Here is a 14,794-nt window from a genome sequence, read left to right as displayed (position 1 = left end):
TGGCTCCTTAAGGAAAGCAGACTTACCCGAAAGAGTTTATGCAGTCTCAGTGCAGCGGAGCAGAACACAAAGCGGATCAACAGCAGCCGCAGGAACTCGTCACCAAAGAACTGCAAAAAGGCTTGATCTGCATTAAACAATGTGTAAATAAGTCGATCAACAGAAGACGAATGCATCACAATTTATTTCAGTGCAGCCTTAAATCCACCATAGATTTAAACTTCTCAAGAAAGAGAGAAGTTTATTTTCATGGAGGGACCTACGAAGCTCACCTGATGGTCACAAATACAGTACACATGGGTCGTCACAGTAACCCTTTCATAGTCCATGCTAATCTCCATAACATACCTATGGTCCGCGATCGTGTTAGCATCTGCCCAATGTCACGGTACACTTTGCGAAGGAATTCTTGAGCTCTTTCCCAAAGACCTCGTTGCACACTGTTTAAGCCACACACGGAGGAGAAAGCCAAGAGCGGACTGTAGAGGAACAGAGTGAAGAGACTCCCACGCTGAGACTGATCTAAACAGGTGAAGCAGAGACATTGTAAACTGAAAGGAAATTCGATGCCTGAAAAGCTTCCACTGAAAGCAGCATCTTTACCAAACATAAAAATACTGGTAGATACCAATGACACCCATGTTAAATGTGGATTAATCAGCTGCTACAAACAGTCCAGAATTTACTTTTGTCTAACTAACATTAGACTAAAAGCCTCTTTCTCTTTCAACCAAAACACTCAGACAGCGGAGCCACAGAGAGGAAGTTAGGCAAACAGACGAAGATGGAGTTCGTTTAGGTCTTCTGGTTAAAGGAGTGTGGTTCTGCAGTGACACCCACCTTGTACACTCTTGGGATATACCGTAGGTGATAGTAGGCACACCAGGGGCTGGCCAAATAGATTTGTAAAATTCTAATACAACAAAGACAGAAACAAGCATTTTAATTATGGAAATATACTTACAAACAACAGTGGCACGTTTGATATATCTGCTGTGGACACTAGTGACATTTTTATCTTGAAGACAGATTGAGGGACATCCATACAAAAGCTGAACGTCTGACACAAACTTGTGCTGTGTGATGTGAACAGAGGTGAGCATCTGCTCAATTCATAAATATTTCGACTTTGGCAAAAAATTAGCTTCACATTTGGTCAGGAAACCCATGAGCAGATTCTCTCATACACCTTCATTCTCAGCATCCCTCTCTCCCCTTTAACAGTAATATCCCCTACATTTTAATTCCCTACTCTTACCTCGACCCCCCTCGTCTAAAACTAAGAAACGCTGAAATATTAATTTAAATTTATGTATGTAAATCTACGTAAGATGAGACAAGATGTTCATTACTAAAATGTAACAAATGAATAACTAAAAAACTATTCAAATGTGATTAAAGTGTGGCACATTGAGCTATGCTTTATGAATGATGCACGCACCATGACAACCACTTCAATAACAGTTCAAATCTAAAATAACAAAACAACAAGTTATGCAGCCATTTTTTTTCCCCGCTTATCTGAAGTCGGCTCGTGGAGGGAGGAGCAGAGAAGTCCTGCCTCCACGATCCGCCACCTCCTCCAACTTATCCTGGGAAACATTGAGCCATCTCTCCAAGTGTGTCCCAGGTATACACTGGGGCCTCCTCCTAGTAGGACGTGCCCGTCTGAACACCTTGTCAAGGAGGCGACAGCTTTAGCCGTCACCCTATCGCTAAGAGAGAGGCCATCGACCTTTTGGAGCACCAATTAAAATGTAACAATTAGATTAAACCACTAGTAACTCTGGTACTGACTAGTGACAACAGTGTTGATTAGTCTGCTAGGACACAATATGTGCACATCCCTGGAAACTCATGAATATTCGCCCCTAACATTCTACAAAAGGAATACAATTTATAAAGGTTGAAAATTACCATAAATTATTTTCTCTTGCTCTCACTTTCCCCCCCATCTCTACATAAAAGTCAAGTTTAATCCTACAGCTACATATGGCCTCAACCTGCATCAATAAGGTTGCCCTACATTTTAGAGTCTTGCATTAGGAGAATACACAGTCTATGAGAGAATTCCAGCTGAGGTGTCTTTATATTGCACCACAAAGCAACTTTTTTGCCAAAGAACCGGAGAATTACTGATCTTTTCATATTGGACAACACAAGCTTTTGTCAATTCACCTCTTTCCAAAAGACTGTGGATGTAAACTTCACGTTGCATTTTGTTTGAACACACTAGTAGTGATGCAATGTGGCGGTATCCACACAGATAAAACTATTCTCAACTTTGAGGCGAGTACTTGTTACTAATGGAGTGAAGAAAACTATTAATTGACATAAGATAGGGTGTTTGTTCATGCAATTTATGAAGGAGGCATGAGAAAGACCTAACAAACATTTTCAGTTACAGGTTTCAAGTTGGCCCTGTCATCATAACTTGCACATCCCCTGAATTAGAGGATCTTCCATGCAACCATATGTCCACTAGTGTTCAGCTGCCAACTACAAGGTGATGCGTAGTGAGCGAATTTCTTTTTATGCTGATTGGGCTTAAGTTGTGTTGTGAGGTGAGAAAAGATTCCCTCATCACATTTTTCCCTCCATTTGCCCATCAACAATTCCTCACCATTTAAACGTCTCTGAAATGGAAGGTCTTCACCTACATACCTTGTAGGCCGTGCTGTTTGAAGAATCCACAATGACAAAAAGAGGCTTCCGGGTGAAAGGGAATAAGTCTCCTGGATGAAGGCTGCAATATGCCAAGCAAATGTAACTCAGCAAACCCTCAGTGAGGTTCTGCACTTTTCAAGTAACATAGATAGATTCTTAGTAAGCTCTGTCACACATTATGACTTATGTAAACATATTTAGAGTCAGGCTTTCAGCACGAAAGCCTGAAAGTCATTTACTTATTAGTAAAAGTAATAGGTAAAATCACTTCCTCTGATTTTGGTTTAGATGCTGTCAACTGAATAAACAAAGCAAAGTTAGAAGTATTGCTAGGAAATTCTCACCAATGCATTTCCTTCTGGGCCTGATTCCTCTTCTGCACCGTCTCTCCATTCACCACATCTCGATTTGTATTCGTGAGAACTCCTCCAAAATCATATGGTCCTGTGGGAAAGGGTTAGACGCTTCTTTGGTGTAACTTGAAAAGACTGTATCGGTCATAAATATGCATTGGTAATGCTTGGTAGAAGCCACTGTCCACAACATCTTCAACCACCTGAGGTACAAATTCAACAGCATTCCAAGAGAGGCTAAGTATACTGAGTCTGAACGGACCTTGTTCTGCATTAGGGATGAGACTTGAGAACCGGTTCCCAGTAGTTCAATTTCTTTTAATTGTTAGTGTGCTTGCCTATTGATCCTGCTTAACGGTTTCATTTGCACTTGCTGTAAACAGCTGATTTCAGTTGTATATTGTTAAATGGTAATTATAAGACAATGCATTTCAGGTCATTTTAAAGTGAAATGCAAAAGTAATGTAACGAGTAGTGTAACAAATTACTTTCTCCTGGGAGTAATTAAGTAATGCACAATTTTACTTTTAATTGTAATAAACTTTAAATAATGACTCCCAACCCCAATCATAACAGAGGGGAAATACCTATATGTCTTTGATATACTGCTGAGCAATGGAGGTGACTCTCAAAACTGAGCCAATGGGGACTTAATGAGAATTGATAAGGAACCGAATAGTTAAATGAAGTTGAAAACGGAATCAGCTAAATTCTTATCAATTCCCATCCATATTCTAGATCCCCTTTGATGTGGCGGCAAAGTGATTGGTGCCTGGTGTGGTGGTAATCCATGAAGGGAGCCATCAAGCTGAAAAAGGAGTCCTGTTGGGCTTGATTAGCCTGTAACACATTGGAGGCAGTTGATGTCAGCAGGCCAAGCAGAACAAACTGTGGTGTGGGAGCGGTGAAGCCATGGAAAAAGATTTTTGGATGGACAAACCGTGAGGCGACTCAGGAGGGAACTATAGGGGCATCGTACTCCTCAGCCTTCCTGGGAAGGTCTATGCCAAAGGAAAGGAGAGTTTGTCCGTTAATTGAACCCAAGATTCAGGAGGAACAATGCGAGTTTTGTTCTGTGTCTGGGAACACTGAACCAGGACGTTATCCTCTCGAGGATATTCGAGTGTCTGTGGGAGTTTGCACAGCCAGTCTCCATGTGTTTTTTGGACTTGGAGAAGGCATTTGACTATAACCCTATGGTACCCTATAGGGGGTGCTGTGTGAGTCAGGGTGTTCAGCCCATTGTTATGAGGAATCCAGTCCCTTGGTCTGTATTGCCGGCAATAAGTTTGACTTGTTTCTATTGGGTGCTGGACTCTCTCAGGGCTGCCCTTTGTCACGATTCTGTTCAGACTTTTTATGGGCAGAATATTGAGGTGTGGCCAAGTGGTGAAAGGCTTCCAGCTTGGTGACCTCAGAATTTCAGCTATGCTTTTTGTGCACGATGTGTTCACAATTGAGGAAAGAGGGGAGCAGGAGATCGACAGACAGATTGGAGCCGCAGCTGCAGTGATGCAGACATTATACCGGTACATGATGAAGAGAGAGGTGGACATGAAAGAGAAGCTGCGGATTTACCAGTTAATGAAGCCAAAGCTGAACCATGGACACAAGCAAAAGAACGAGATTGAGAGTAGAATCGGGGGAAATTAGCTTTCTCCAAAAGGTGGCTGGAGTCTCCATAGGTGAGGAGTTCAGCCATCTGAGAGAGACTCAGATTAGAGCTGCTACTCCCCGAAAAGAGCCAGTTGAAGTGGCTCGGCTATCTGACAAGGACGCCTCCTGGATGCCTTATGGTTAAAGTGTTCTGCGTATGTCCTACTCGGAGAATGCCCTGGGGTAGAACCAGTAGGACACACTGGAGAGATTATACATCTCGGCGGGTCTAGGAAACCCCGAATAAATTGCAGGTGGTGGCTGGGGAGAAAAGAATCTGGGCTTCTCTGCTCACACTGCTGCCCCTGCGACCCAGCCCCCGATAAGCAGAAGAAAATGGAAGGCAGGACACGAGTGCTGCAAACATGCCTACTATAACAAAAAACTCTTGAAATGGCAGTGTTGCATTTGCTGTTGTCTCTAATTTATTGTTATTAGTTACATCCATGACTTTGCTTGAATGTTTTTTAAAAACTTTACATCAGATAAAACCTGGAAGCCTGTCTCACGAACCAGACATTTTTGACTTTTTCAAGACATTTCATCAGATTTCTTTCACGTATTTTCACTTTTACTTCCTACCACAAACATGTGCTAACAGCTGTAATGACATTACTGATCTCCACTCCGAATCGGTCTATTATCGTATTCAGAAATTCCATGAAATTACAGACAAAAAAAACAAAACAAAAAAAGAAAAACATACCCTCATAATCTGAATGCCCAGTAGGGAAGACTCCAGTAGCTGACAGGTAGATGAGCAGAACACTGTTAGCAGGTAGCTCCTGGAAATAAAAGTGGTAAGATAAAAAAATTAAGTCACAAATTCAAGTATTTCATTTTACTATAACTACTAATCTTAAATAATTTACAGCGCATGATAACCGAAAAACTCCATTCAATTCAGTTGAAATTATATAGCGCCAATTCACAACCACGTCTGTCTGAGTATGATAATACAAGCTTGGCACACCCATTTTTTAGACAGTTTCTCCCATTCTTCTTTGTAGAACCTTTCGAGCTCAGGTTGGACAGGAAGGGTTGGGGCAAAGACATTTTCAGATCTTTTCAGAGACGTTCAATCGGGTTCAGGTCTAGGCTCTGGCTGGGCCGTGACTCCTTTGTTATCGTGACTGTGTGCGTAGGGTCGCTGTCCTGTTGGAAGATGAGCCTTCACCCCAGACCAGGGTCCAGAGTGCTCTAGAGCACATTACCATCCAAGATATCTATGTACATTGCTACAATCATCTTGCCTTCAAGTCAGACTAGTCTCCCAGTTGCTGGTGCCAAAAACATCCCCGTACCATGATGCTGCCACAACCATGATTCTCTACAGGTATGATAATGACCAAGTGCTGAACAGTACCTGGTTTCCTCCAGACATGATACTCAGGCCAAAGAGTTCAATCTTTGCTTCATCAGAACAGAAAATATTGTATCTCATGGCCTAAAAGGCACCTGAAGGACTCCAGGTGGGTTGTCATGTGCCTTTTCTGAGGAAAGGCTTCCATCCAGCCACGTTACCACACAGGCCTTAATAGTTGAGTGCTGCAGAAATGATTGTGCTTCTGCAAGGTTATTCTCTCTCCACAGAGCAATGTTGGAGCTCTGTCAGAGTGAGCATAGGGTTCTTGGTCACCTCCTCAACTAAGGTTCTTCTACCCCGAATGCCAGGAAGCCACAATTAGGAAGAGTTCAGGTGGTTCCAAACTTTTTCTATTTGTGAGTGATAGAGGCCACTTTGCTCATTGGGACGTTCAATGCTGCAGATATTTTTCTGCACACTTTCTCAGATCTGTACCTCGATACCATCCTAACTCAGAGGTCTACAAATGATTCCTCACACTCCATGGATTTGTTTGGGCTCTGACATCAATCATGCCCAATCCAATCCCACCGATTTACCTGATTTACTGACTTGAGTGGATATATATATGTTCCCTTTATGAGCTTAACTTGAAAACAATGCCCAGATAGCAGTGGAAAGAAGTGAGGATATAAATATTAACAATGCAAATAATGTAAATATATAATACATCTTGGAGATAAAAATCTCAACTTATTGAATATTTATTGAGGAAACCTGCGATCATACTGACCTTAAAAGAGGCAGACAAGAAAGTAAAAAGCTGGCTGAAGGTTGGCTTATACAGCAAATACTTGTGAGGGTTTTCTCTCTTCGCTGGCTTTTCGTTGGGTTCCTGTGGAGAAACATCACACAAAACATTGCATGTGTAAAGAAAAGATTGTTAAAACCTTATGTAAATGCAAGTGAAATCAAAAGGCTTCTAGGCCCGGGGCTGAGGCACACTGCTGTGTGTACAGGTGTATTATGTGGTTTTATGATCCCTATACATTATAAATGTATAAGCCATTTGTGCATTTATACATGTGGTACAGTAATAGTATCTTCATTAACAGACAAGCAGATTGGGATTGGACAGTAAATGTGTTCTTGTGCAAATCTATACAGTTTATACAGAGGAACAGTTTGTGCTGTGGATAAATCCTATCAGAGACTCACGCGATGGACATGCGTCAACCAGCATGCAGCCTGTTTCAGTTGCTCCTGTATTTTTAATCCATACTTTAAACTTTTTCCTTACTTTCTTTGTCTTTTACTTATTATTGTAGCATGTTAGTTTGTTTTCAATAGTTTTCTCTCAAACATGTGGGTTGAGAAAGTTTTTCTTCTCCTTGTTGCTGCAGAACTATTACTTTCATTGAGGAATGGGATTGCGGCATGGCAGTTACACACCACACGCTCTGTGGCTGAAATGGATGCAGAGGTGGGGGACAGAAGAGCACGAGGGAGACCGTAATACAGTGGAGGCTTCAAGCAATGAAGAGCTTTAAGCTGAGTCTCCCATGTAGTATAATGGGGAATGTTAGGTCGCTAGCAAACAAGCTGCATGAGCCAACAGCACTTGCCTGGAGTCAGAGAAGCCTGATGTGCTTCACTGAGTCATGGATTAACCAGGATATTCCAGATGACAATGCATCTGTGGAAGGCTTCCATACTGTTTGGGCCAACATGGACAAGTGGTAAAGCAGGAAGGAGGGGGGCTTGCCCATTATTACCACTACACGATGTGCCTGACACTCACCATCGTTCCTTGCTTGGAGGTCTGTGTGGCCAGGTTTACTGGTTCCCTCTCCAAAGCTTGAAGCATGCGGAACATATCTATGGTTAACTCACTGAACTTCACCTAAAATAAATGACAAAACAATATTAATATATCAAGTTACTGTTTCAGCCTTCATTGTGGTTTGAAAAATTATTCAAAGTCACACACAAACACAATTGTTTGCCATACACAGAAAAATGAGAGCCCTCAAAGATAAATCAGTGCTGCAGTTATAATGAAAATGAAACAAAAACAACTACTGGTTATATTGTAATCTTCTCCTACAAAGTTTGACAAATATTTTAGTTTTTTGGGTCATAACAGCCAGGAGTGAGCAGTGCAAATACTATCAGCACTTCAGAAACTGAATGTTAGTGTAAACTGCACAGAAAGCAGAAAAAGATCAGATCAGAGGCCCAGAGAGAGGACGTATATGAAATAATAAAATAATCCATCCATCCATATTACTTGAGAGTCAATGTCTCAAGTTTTCTCTGAAAAGAGTTGCAGCAATTGTGGAAATAGAAATATATTGCTTTTCTAGTCTTAGTACCCAGTTAAGGCACTTTAGATTACAAATAACATTTAACTAGAACATGCATGCAGTATCCAAAGGAAACCACAAAGGTACATTGAGGAACATGCAACTTCTACATCGAAAGACCCCAGCCAGGTTTCAAGCCTTCTTGCTGTGAGGCAACAGTGCCGATCATTGCACCACCATGCTGCTCATGCTGATGTGTGTTAAGTTTGAGAAACCATGAATCAGATTTAGTGGGTTAGAACCTGGTTGTTACTGTTGCCGATGATTAGTGCGTCAGCAAGGATGAGCTGCCCAACCACCATGCCTTGTTCCAGTGGAGGCACACTTCCCTCCTGCAGCCGATTGCTGATGGTGACGACAGAATTGTTGTCGTTCAGAACTACCACAGGATCTGCCTGTTACAGACAAACAATTGAAGAAGAGCAGTTGAAGAAATAGTGCGGATCCAGTATATCACCCAGCAGGCAAGAGGAAGAACAGAGACTTCTCTGTTTACCTGTATGTGCACAAACATGACAATTATAATATAATGAATAAATTACTAACATAATGAAATAACATCAAACAGTATTAGGCTTGGATGGTTATTTACCTCTATAAAAGCTGCCACTTCCTGCAGAACCAGGTTCCACTCCAACTGGTCCTCTGTGTTGAAACGCTGTGTGTAGTCTTCAATTTCCTCAGATAACTCCTGCAGATGGCAGATAGGCAGGAAGAGCAATAAGAGGTGTCATGAAAAAAAACGAACAGTTTTGAATTTTTACACAATCATAAAAGTAAATCGTGAACAAAATTCATGAAGTAGACTACCTCATTCACATTTACAGGGAGAAAAAACCCAAAATATTAGCACAGTTCAATACAATATCTGCAGCTCCTTAGATCTAGAAAATATTCTAACGTTAAAAAAAAAAGAGAGAACCTAAAAGAGAGATTTGCAAAACCTGTTAATGGTACCTCAACATGTACAAAGTGTTGATCTTTGACAACACGAGCAACATACCCAATAATGATAACATACTTTCTATTACAAATTAAGAAAATACACTTCTCAGCAAAAACAATAAAACCACTGACAGGTGAATGAATTTACATTGATTGCTGTGTTTTGACTTGTTTATTTGAGAAAGATAAGGCTTAACATAAGAAAACTTGGCTTATGGTATTCATGTAGATACTACTCCGACTTGCACAACCTACCTAAACATTTTGAAGACCATGCACAACCCTCTTGATGCGAGTGGCCTCATTACTAACTACTAAGCTATTAGTCCAAAACCAAGACACTTACCTTTTCCTCCTCACCCAATTCAGCTTAATATTAAGGGGGATTTTTTTTAAGCATTATAATACAGCATCTTCAACTTTGAAGGTATTGAGTGGACTGTAGACAGGTACTACACTTGGCAAATTATAGTTTCGACTATTACAAAATGGTTTTCCCTTATAGGTACACTTTGACTGTTTCTTCCTTTATTTAGCTGTTTTTGGCCCCTTTTTTTACTCTATAACATGCCTTTCGTTCTAGTATTAGTAGTCGATATACACATTAATACAAAGTTATCACTTTGTAATTATAGTCATGTGAATGTACCTCATTATTAAAACTGTTACCTAATGACTGAAACCCTGCATACCAAGCTGTAATATAAAGTACTAACAATATGGCTTCCATACCTTCACCAAAACTTTGACAAGGTCCATCTTGTTTAAAAGTAAACAGACGACTATGTAGCGAGCATAATAACGAAGCTTCTTCACTACTAATTCAGGCCTGATGAAAGACAAGAAAAGACAATATGAGCGGGCAAACACAAACAAATCAACATAAAGCACTATCACAGTTGAAGCAGTGTTTATTAAATTGACTGGAGCCACCAAATGGTTCACCCTGTGTTTCTTAAGACTCCAATAAACATTTTTGTCTTTTCAACAAATATTTGATGTAAATATCTACACTCTGGGAGCGTGAAAAGAGAAATTTTGCTCATTTTTGGGAAAAAAAGACATCAGATCGTGCACACTCACATAAAAAGGCGAGTTTCACACATAATATGACTCTTACACACTTAAATGATCCCCAAGAGTGCAGTCCAGTCCGCTCAGACACATTATCAAATAATGATTAAATGGAGATAAAAATCTATAAAGAATGTTATACACTTAAAAATGTAACAGTACAAGAACAAATAGCACAAGAGCTTAATGCTGCAGAAATTCATTAATCTTGGGATTTAGCATAACGAGCAAAAAATTAGACATTTTAATTCCAGTTAATTATTTCAACGCTGAGGGAAATCTTGGTGCTGCTGTTTATATCAAATGTGATAGCTGCACGTTAGAGCTCTGAAAGCTTAAACTGGATCATTTTAAACATTCTAGGTTACTAGTAGCTGCAGTTCCAACTGTGTAAAAGAGACTTGGCAGCAGATTATAATAAATTATAACATTTATATATTTACAGCTGGGCAACAACTTGCACATTTGAGACATGTTTGCCCAGCGGGGAACCTAAATTGCGCTTAAAACATGGTGCAAATAAAAAAAATCAGTGAAATGTGGAGGTTCCAGACGACTAAACTGAAACATAACCTACTCCTAGTAGGTTATGCCTGGAGCATAAGTCACCATGGTGACCCAGCCAGGTAATAAGAAAGCCACTTTCACACATAGTTGACAAAGTAGTACACCTCTCTGAATCAGCAATCATACTAACTTCATTGGGAGTTTTTTCGTAGTATGATCTCATTTCTTAATAAGGTAAATTTAAACAGGCTTATTATACATAACGTTTAAAGACATCTTACAAAAACTGCAACTTACACTACTTTAACAAAAAATATCTGGAGCTTACCTGTCCTCTTTGTTGACCTGAAAGTAGTAGGAGCGCTGACGAATGGCTGAGTAGAATGAAAAGGCCTCATTCAGGTAACTTGTTTCTGAGGTACGAAGGCTGTCAACAAAGAGGAATACATATTTCAAATTTGCATCTTTTTAAACAAATCTGCAAGTGGTGATTGATAAATTGAACGAATGCAGCAGCATTCATTTGCTTTTCTGTGTTTAGTTTTGACACCAGGGACAATGAGCTGAGCTGTTTGCGGCTACCTGAGAGCTCTCAAAGTTTCATAACATACCAGATCTAACATGTATTCACTGTTTTACTTCAATGATAAAACAAACAAACAAACAAAAAAACATAAAGATGTGAAAACTGGACTAATGTGATCTCTTTTCTATCGTCTTACAGTAGAGCTGTCTAGAGATTCTTTGCTCTAAACCTTTTCTAGTTGGAATTTCCACAAACCACTGATTTCTGTTTTTCCCCTAATTTTTAATTTGGATTACATTCTCTAAAGCACTTCCTGAGTTCTGTGTTTGAACAGCTCTACATAAATAAACATTGCTTGCTTGCAGTTAAGTAATGCAATATTTAAAGTTATAATGACTAGAATACTCAAAGTAGTAACAAGAAGTGGATAAATATGGGCACTTCCATTGTGGTGACAGACTAGCTTTTTCAGATGTAGTTGCCACTGAATTAAATTATCATTATTATTTTTTTAAGGAGTGCATTTAAGGAGTTTTGTGGGCTGTAAAAACAGTGTTTGGACGTTTCCTGCTTATGCAGAAGTGGCTAATTTCATCATGCCCAACACTTTGCCAGTTCTTTTTTTTTCCCTTAACGGTTGCTGGAAAAAACCTTCTAGGTGCAGTAGGGATGGGAAAGATTTCAGTTTGTGTGCAGGAGGAGTAAAATAGTGGTGCAGGCTGCGGCGTGTATAAGGACATAATTTTTTGTTTTTATTGCACAAAAAGAAAATTGCGCGATGGTAAAGTGGAGACTGCATCCAATACAGTAACATCTGCATTGTGCTGCTAACAAAACTTCAGATCTTTGCATGCGCCTGCACAGACAGCATGCTATCGCTAAGCCAGCCAAGAACAATAATTCTATGTTAGTGTTTGATATTTTAGTGTACTGTCGTTTTCTCAAAGAATGTACGTGATGCTGAAATAAAATCAGTGGCAAGTCTTCATGAAAACGGTAAAATATACTGTCGTCTTCCACCATCTGAGTTAGGGAAGGTATGCTGATACTAAACAGACATGGAATTTTCGGGACCCTATGTTGGGACCCCAATAAGCAGTCCACTTCATTCAAAAGGCAACAACACATGTATCCTACCTGATGACTACCCTATCCTTAGTCAAATTAATAATGCTGCAAAACATTGATACATGACTCAGGAGGCCCTGTCACTTACTAGTAGTGGTAATAAAGCTGTCCAATTTTGGATGCAACTTCACCAATCTGCCATCTCTTCAGTCCATACCGACTGTCCAGAACCTGCCTGTCAGTAAGTATACAAAGATGTCAAACTTAACATTGAGACAGTGATAAAACCAACCCTTAGAAAGAAAAAAGAACATTCTTCATTCAAGTATTTAAACGGTACAAGAAAAAAATAACCTGTGTTGTTGCTGGAATTTCCATAGCTTAGTGTAGACGTCAAAGGTCCGCCCAAAGTAGGACTGCCACTGCTTGTGTCCATATTGAGGAAGGTCTCTGCAGCAAAAGACGGCATAAAAGAGGAAAGAGAAGGCAAGAAAAGCACACAAAAAATTCAACTGATTGTGCTCAGCCTTTCAAACAAACTCCAATAAAAAGAACAGTGAAAACATTCGTGAAACAGAGTTGTTAGCACTCTTGGTGCTTTTTGTGACCCCAGTTACTTTTTTTTGTTCAAGGAAAAGCGATGACCTTTTTGTTCCATTACATGCAACACACATTATACAAATTTGTACAGAAATGGGGCGTCTTTTTACCCAGAGCTCAGTAATTATTTGAAAACTATTTTTTCAATTGCAACGATGCCTTCCAGTGACCGGTTTTTGAGAAAAGTGATTATTAAGCCACATTTAGTGTTGCAAAGATGCTCTCTGTTTGTCTTGAGTTTTACATCCAGCATATCCCTTCCTGAAAGCTCAAGGATATCTCACATGTTCAGCTTACAATTATCCTTGTCTTATCACTCGAAGGCCACACACACCGGGCAGCTTAAAGCCTTACCTTAAAATGTTAATGAATGCTATTAATTAGATTTTCCTTTCTTCATGCTCCAATATTCAACCAGTAAAATGTGCTAAACAGCTTTTTAAAGCAGGTTAACAATTACAGTAAATAAAATGACACCATGCTGCACATTGTTATTAGCTATGGTTAATTTTCAAACCTTTTCAAGCTTTTAAATTTTCAAGGTAAACTTAAAATACACTTTTTATTCTCATAAAACCACCATGCACTAAAGACAGAAAACTACAATAAATGCACATTAACTGAGACAAAACCCTACATGGATAGCATACATAATTAGTGTATTCTGATACACACATATGAGAATATATTGATGGTATTAAATTTGATCCTAGCTGATCTCTTCTTACAATGCTCACACGCCAACATTACTACAGTGAATGGTGAACAACCAAAATTAAACTGGATGTTTAACAATAGTGCTTCATATTTCAACAATACTCTGAATTTGTGCGCCCTCTAAATCCTAACTTTGACCTGATGACCCGCTCCCTCTGTCAATGATTCAAATGTGACCAAAAGGCAGCGTCAGCCCTGACTAATGCATCACAAACCCAGTGCATCACTCTCATCTCAGAACAAAACAAGCAGAAGGCACCAGGGTACAAAAGGATGGCTGGCTGATTATCTAGCTCATAAGACGCTTTCACAATACTTCACTCATAATTTTTAAACATACAATATGATTATTGTATGAGTATTGCAATAACATATACTGAGATTTATCACCTTTTCTAAAAAATAATAATAAAATAAATTATGTCCTAAAAGTTAATCTGTTTTATCCAGTAAGATGAAGTTATGATGGGCATTATTGTAAGAGCCAGGAAGCAGGCACTTTCAGTCCTGCCTGTCTGTAAAATTAACAGAAAGTATTAATTTACCAGGATAACACAATAACTTGTGTCTGAAAAGTATTATGTTTCTCTTTTCATCTTAAAGTCCCAGATTTAAGCTGAAATAAAAATCATTCTATTAGCAACTAGACATAAACAGTGGCAGCCTACCTTACCAACCTTGATCAATAACAAAAATATGGTGCCAAGCCACCAGAAACACAGAAAAACAAACAGTAGGGCTAGAATGTTTTAGAGATTTCCCAACTTCCAGCCATTAACCACAATCGCTAGATCCCTGGCTGTACGAGACTGCATGCCAAAGATCCTTGGGCAAGATACAAACCCCAAGTTGCTCTCCGGTGCAACGACTGGAGTGAGCATGTCTCTTTTCACACCTTTCAGTCTTTAACTTATTAATGGGATGCTTTTGCAGACTGTGAGTACATTTGAAAATAGCAAAATGAAGCACCAACATCGGTCATGGCTTTGGTTTATATCTGTGTCAGTTT

At 39.6% G+C, this 14,794-nt stretch overlaps 1 protein-coding gene across 3 annotated transcripts in view; it reads right to left on the bottom strand.

Annotated features, from left to right (window-relative positions):
* The window catches only part of scai (suppressor of cancer cell invasion), a 31,958-nt gene that overhangs the window by 6,920 nt on the left and 10,244 nt on the right, over positions 1 to 14,794 (bottom strand). Inside the window, exons 3-16 of one of the 3 annotated variants that reach the window (XM_085414720.1) lie at positions 12,823 to 12,918; positions 12,617 to 12,703; positions 11,203 to 11,301; positions 10,026 to 10,122; positions 8,941 to 9,039; positions 8,591 to 8,743; positions 7,784 to 7,885; positions 6,776 to 6,877; positions 5,383 to 5,461; positions 3,012 to 3,111; positions 2,665 to 2,746; positions 841 to 913; positions 349 to 522; positions 27 to 127 (exon numbers count right to left, since the gene is read on the bottom strand). In XM_085414720.1, coding sequence (XP_085270846.1) covers positions 27 to 127; positions 349 to 522; positions 841 to 913; positions 2,665 to 2,746; positions 3,012 to 3,111; positions 5,383 to 5,461; positions 6,776 to 6,877; positions 7,784 to 7,885; positions 8,591 to 8,743; positions 8,941 to 9,039; positions 10,026 to 10,122; positions 11,203 to 11,301; positions 12,617 to 12,703; positions 12,823 to 12,918 — 1,444 coding nt within the window. Of the gene's footprint in view, positions 1 to 26; positions 128 to 348; positions 523 to 840; positions 914 to 2,664; positions 2,747 to 3,011; positions 3,112 to 5,382; positions 5,462 to 6,775; positions 6,878 to 7,783; positions 7,886 to 8,590; positions 8,744 to 8,940; positions 9,040 to 10,025; positions 10,123 to 11,202; positions 11,302 to 12,616; positions 12,704 to 12,822; positions 12,919 to 14,794 lie in introns of those variants that run through there. The other 2 variants (XM_085414721.1, XM_085414722.1) reach the window with 2 other exon arrangements.

The sequence above is a fragment of the Rhamphochromis longiceps genome, linkage group LG7 (assembly GCF_057381845.1).
Source record: "Rhamphochromis longiceps isolate RC_006_pf linkage group LG7, R_longiceps_female_GT1.1, whole genome shotgun sequence".
NCBI lineage: Eukaryota > Metazoa > Chordata > Actinopteri > Cichliformes > Cichlidae > Rhamphochromis > Rhamphochromis longiceps.
The sequence above is the reverse complement of the archived record's forward strand: the minus strand, read 5'-3'. Positions and strand labels throughout refer to the sequence as shown.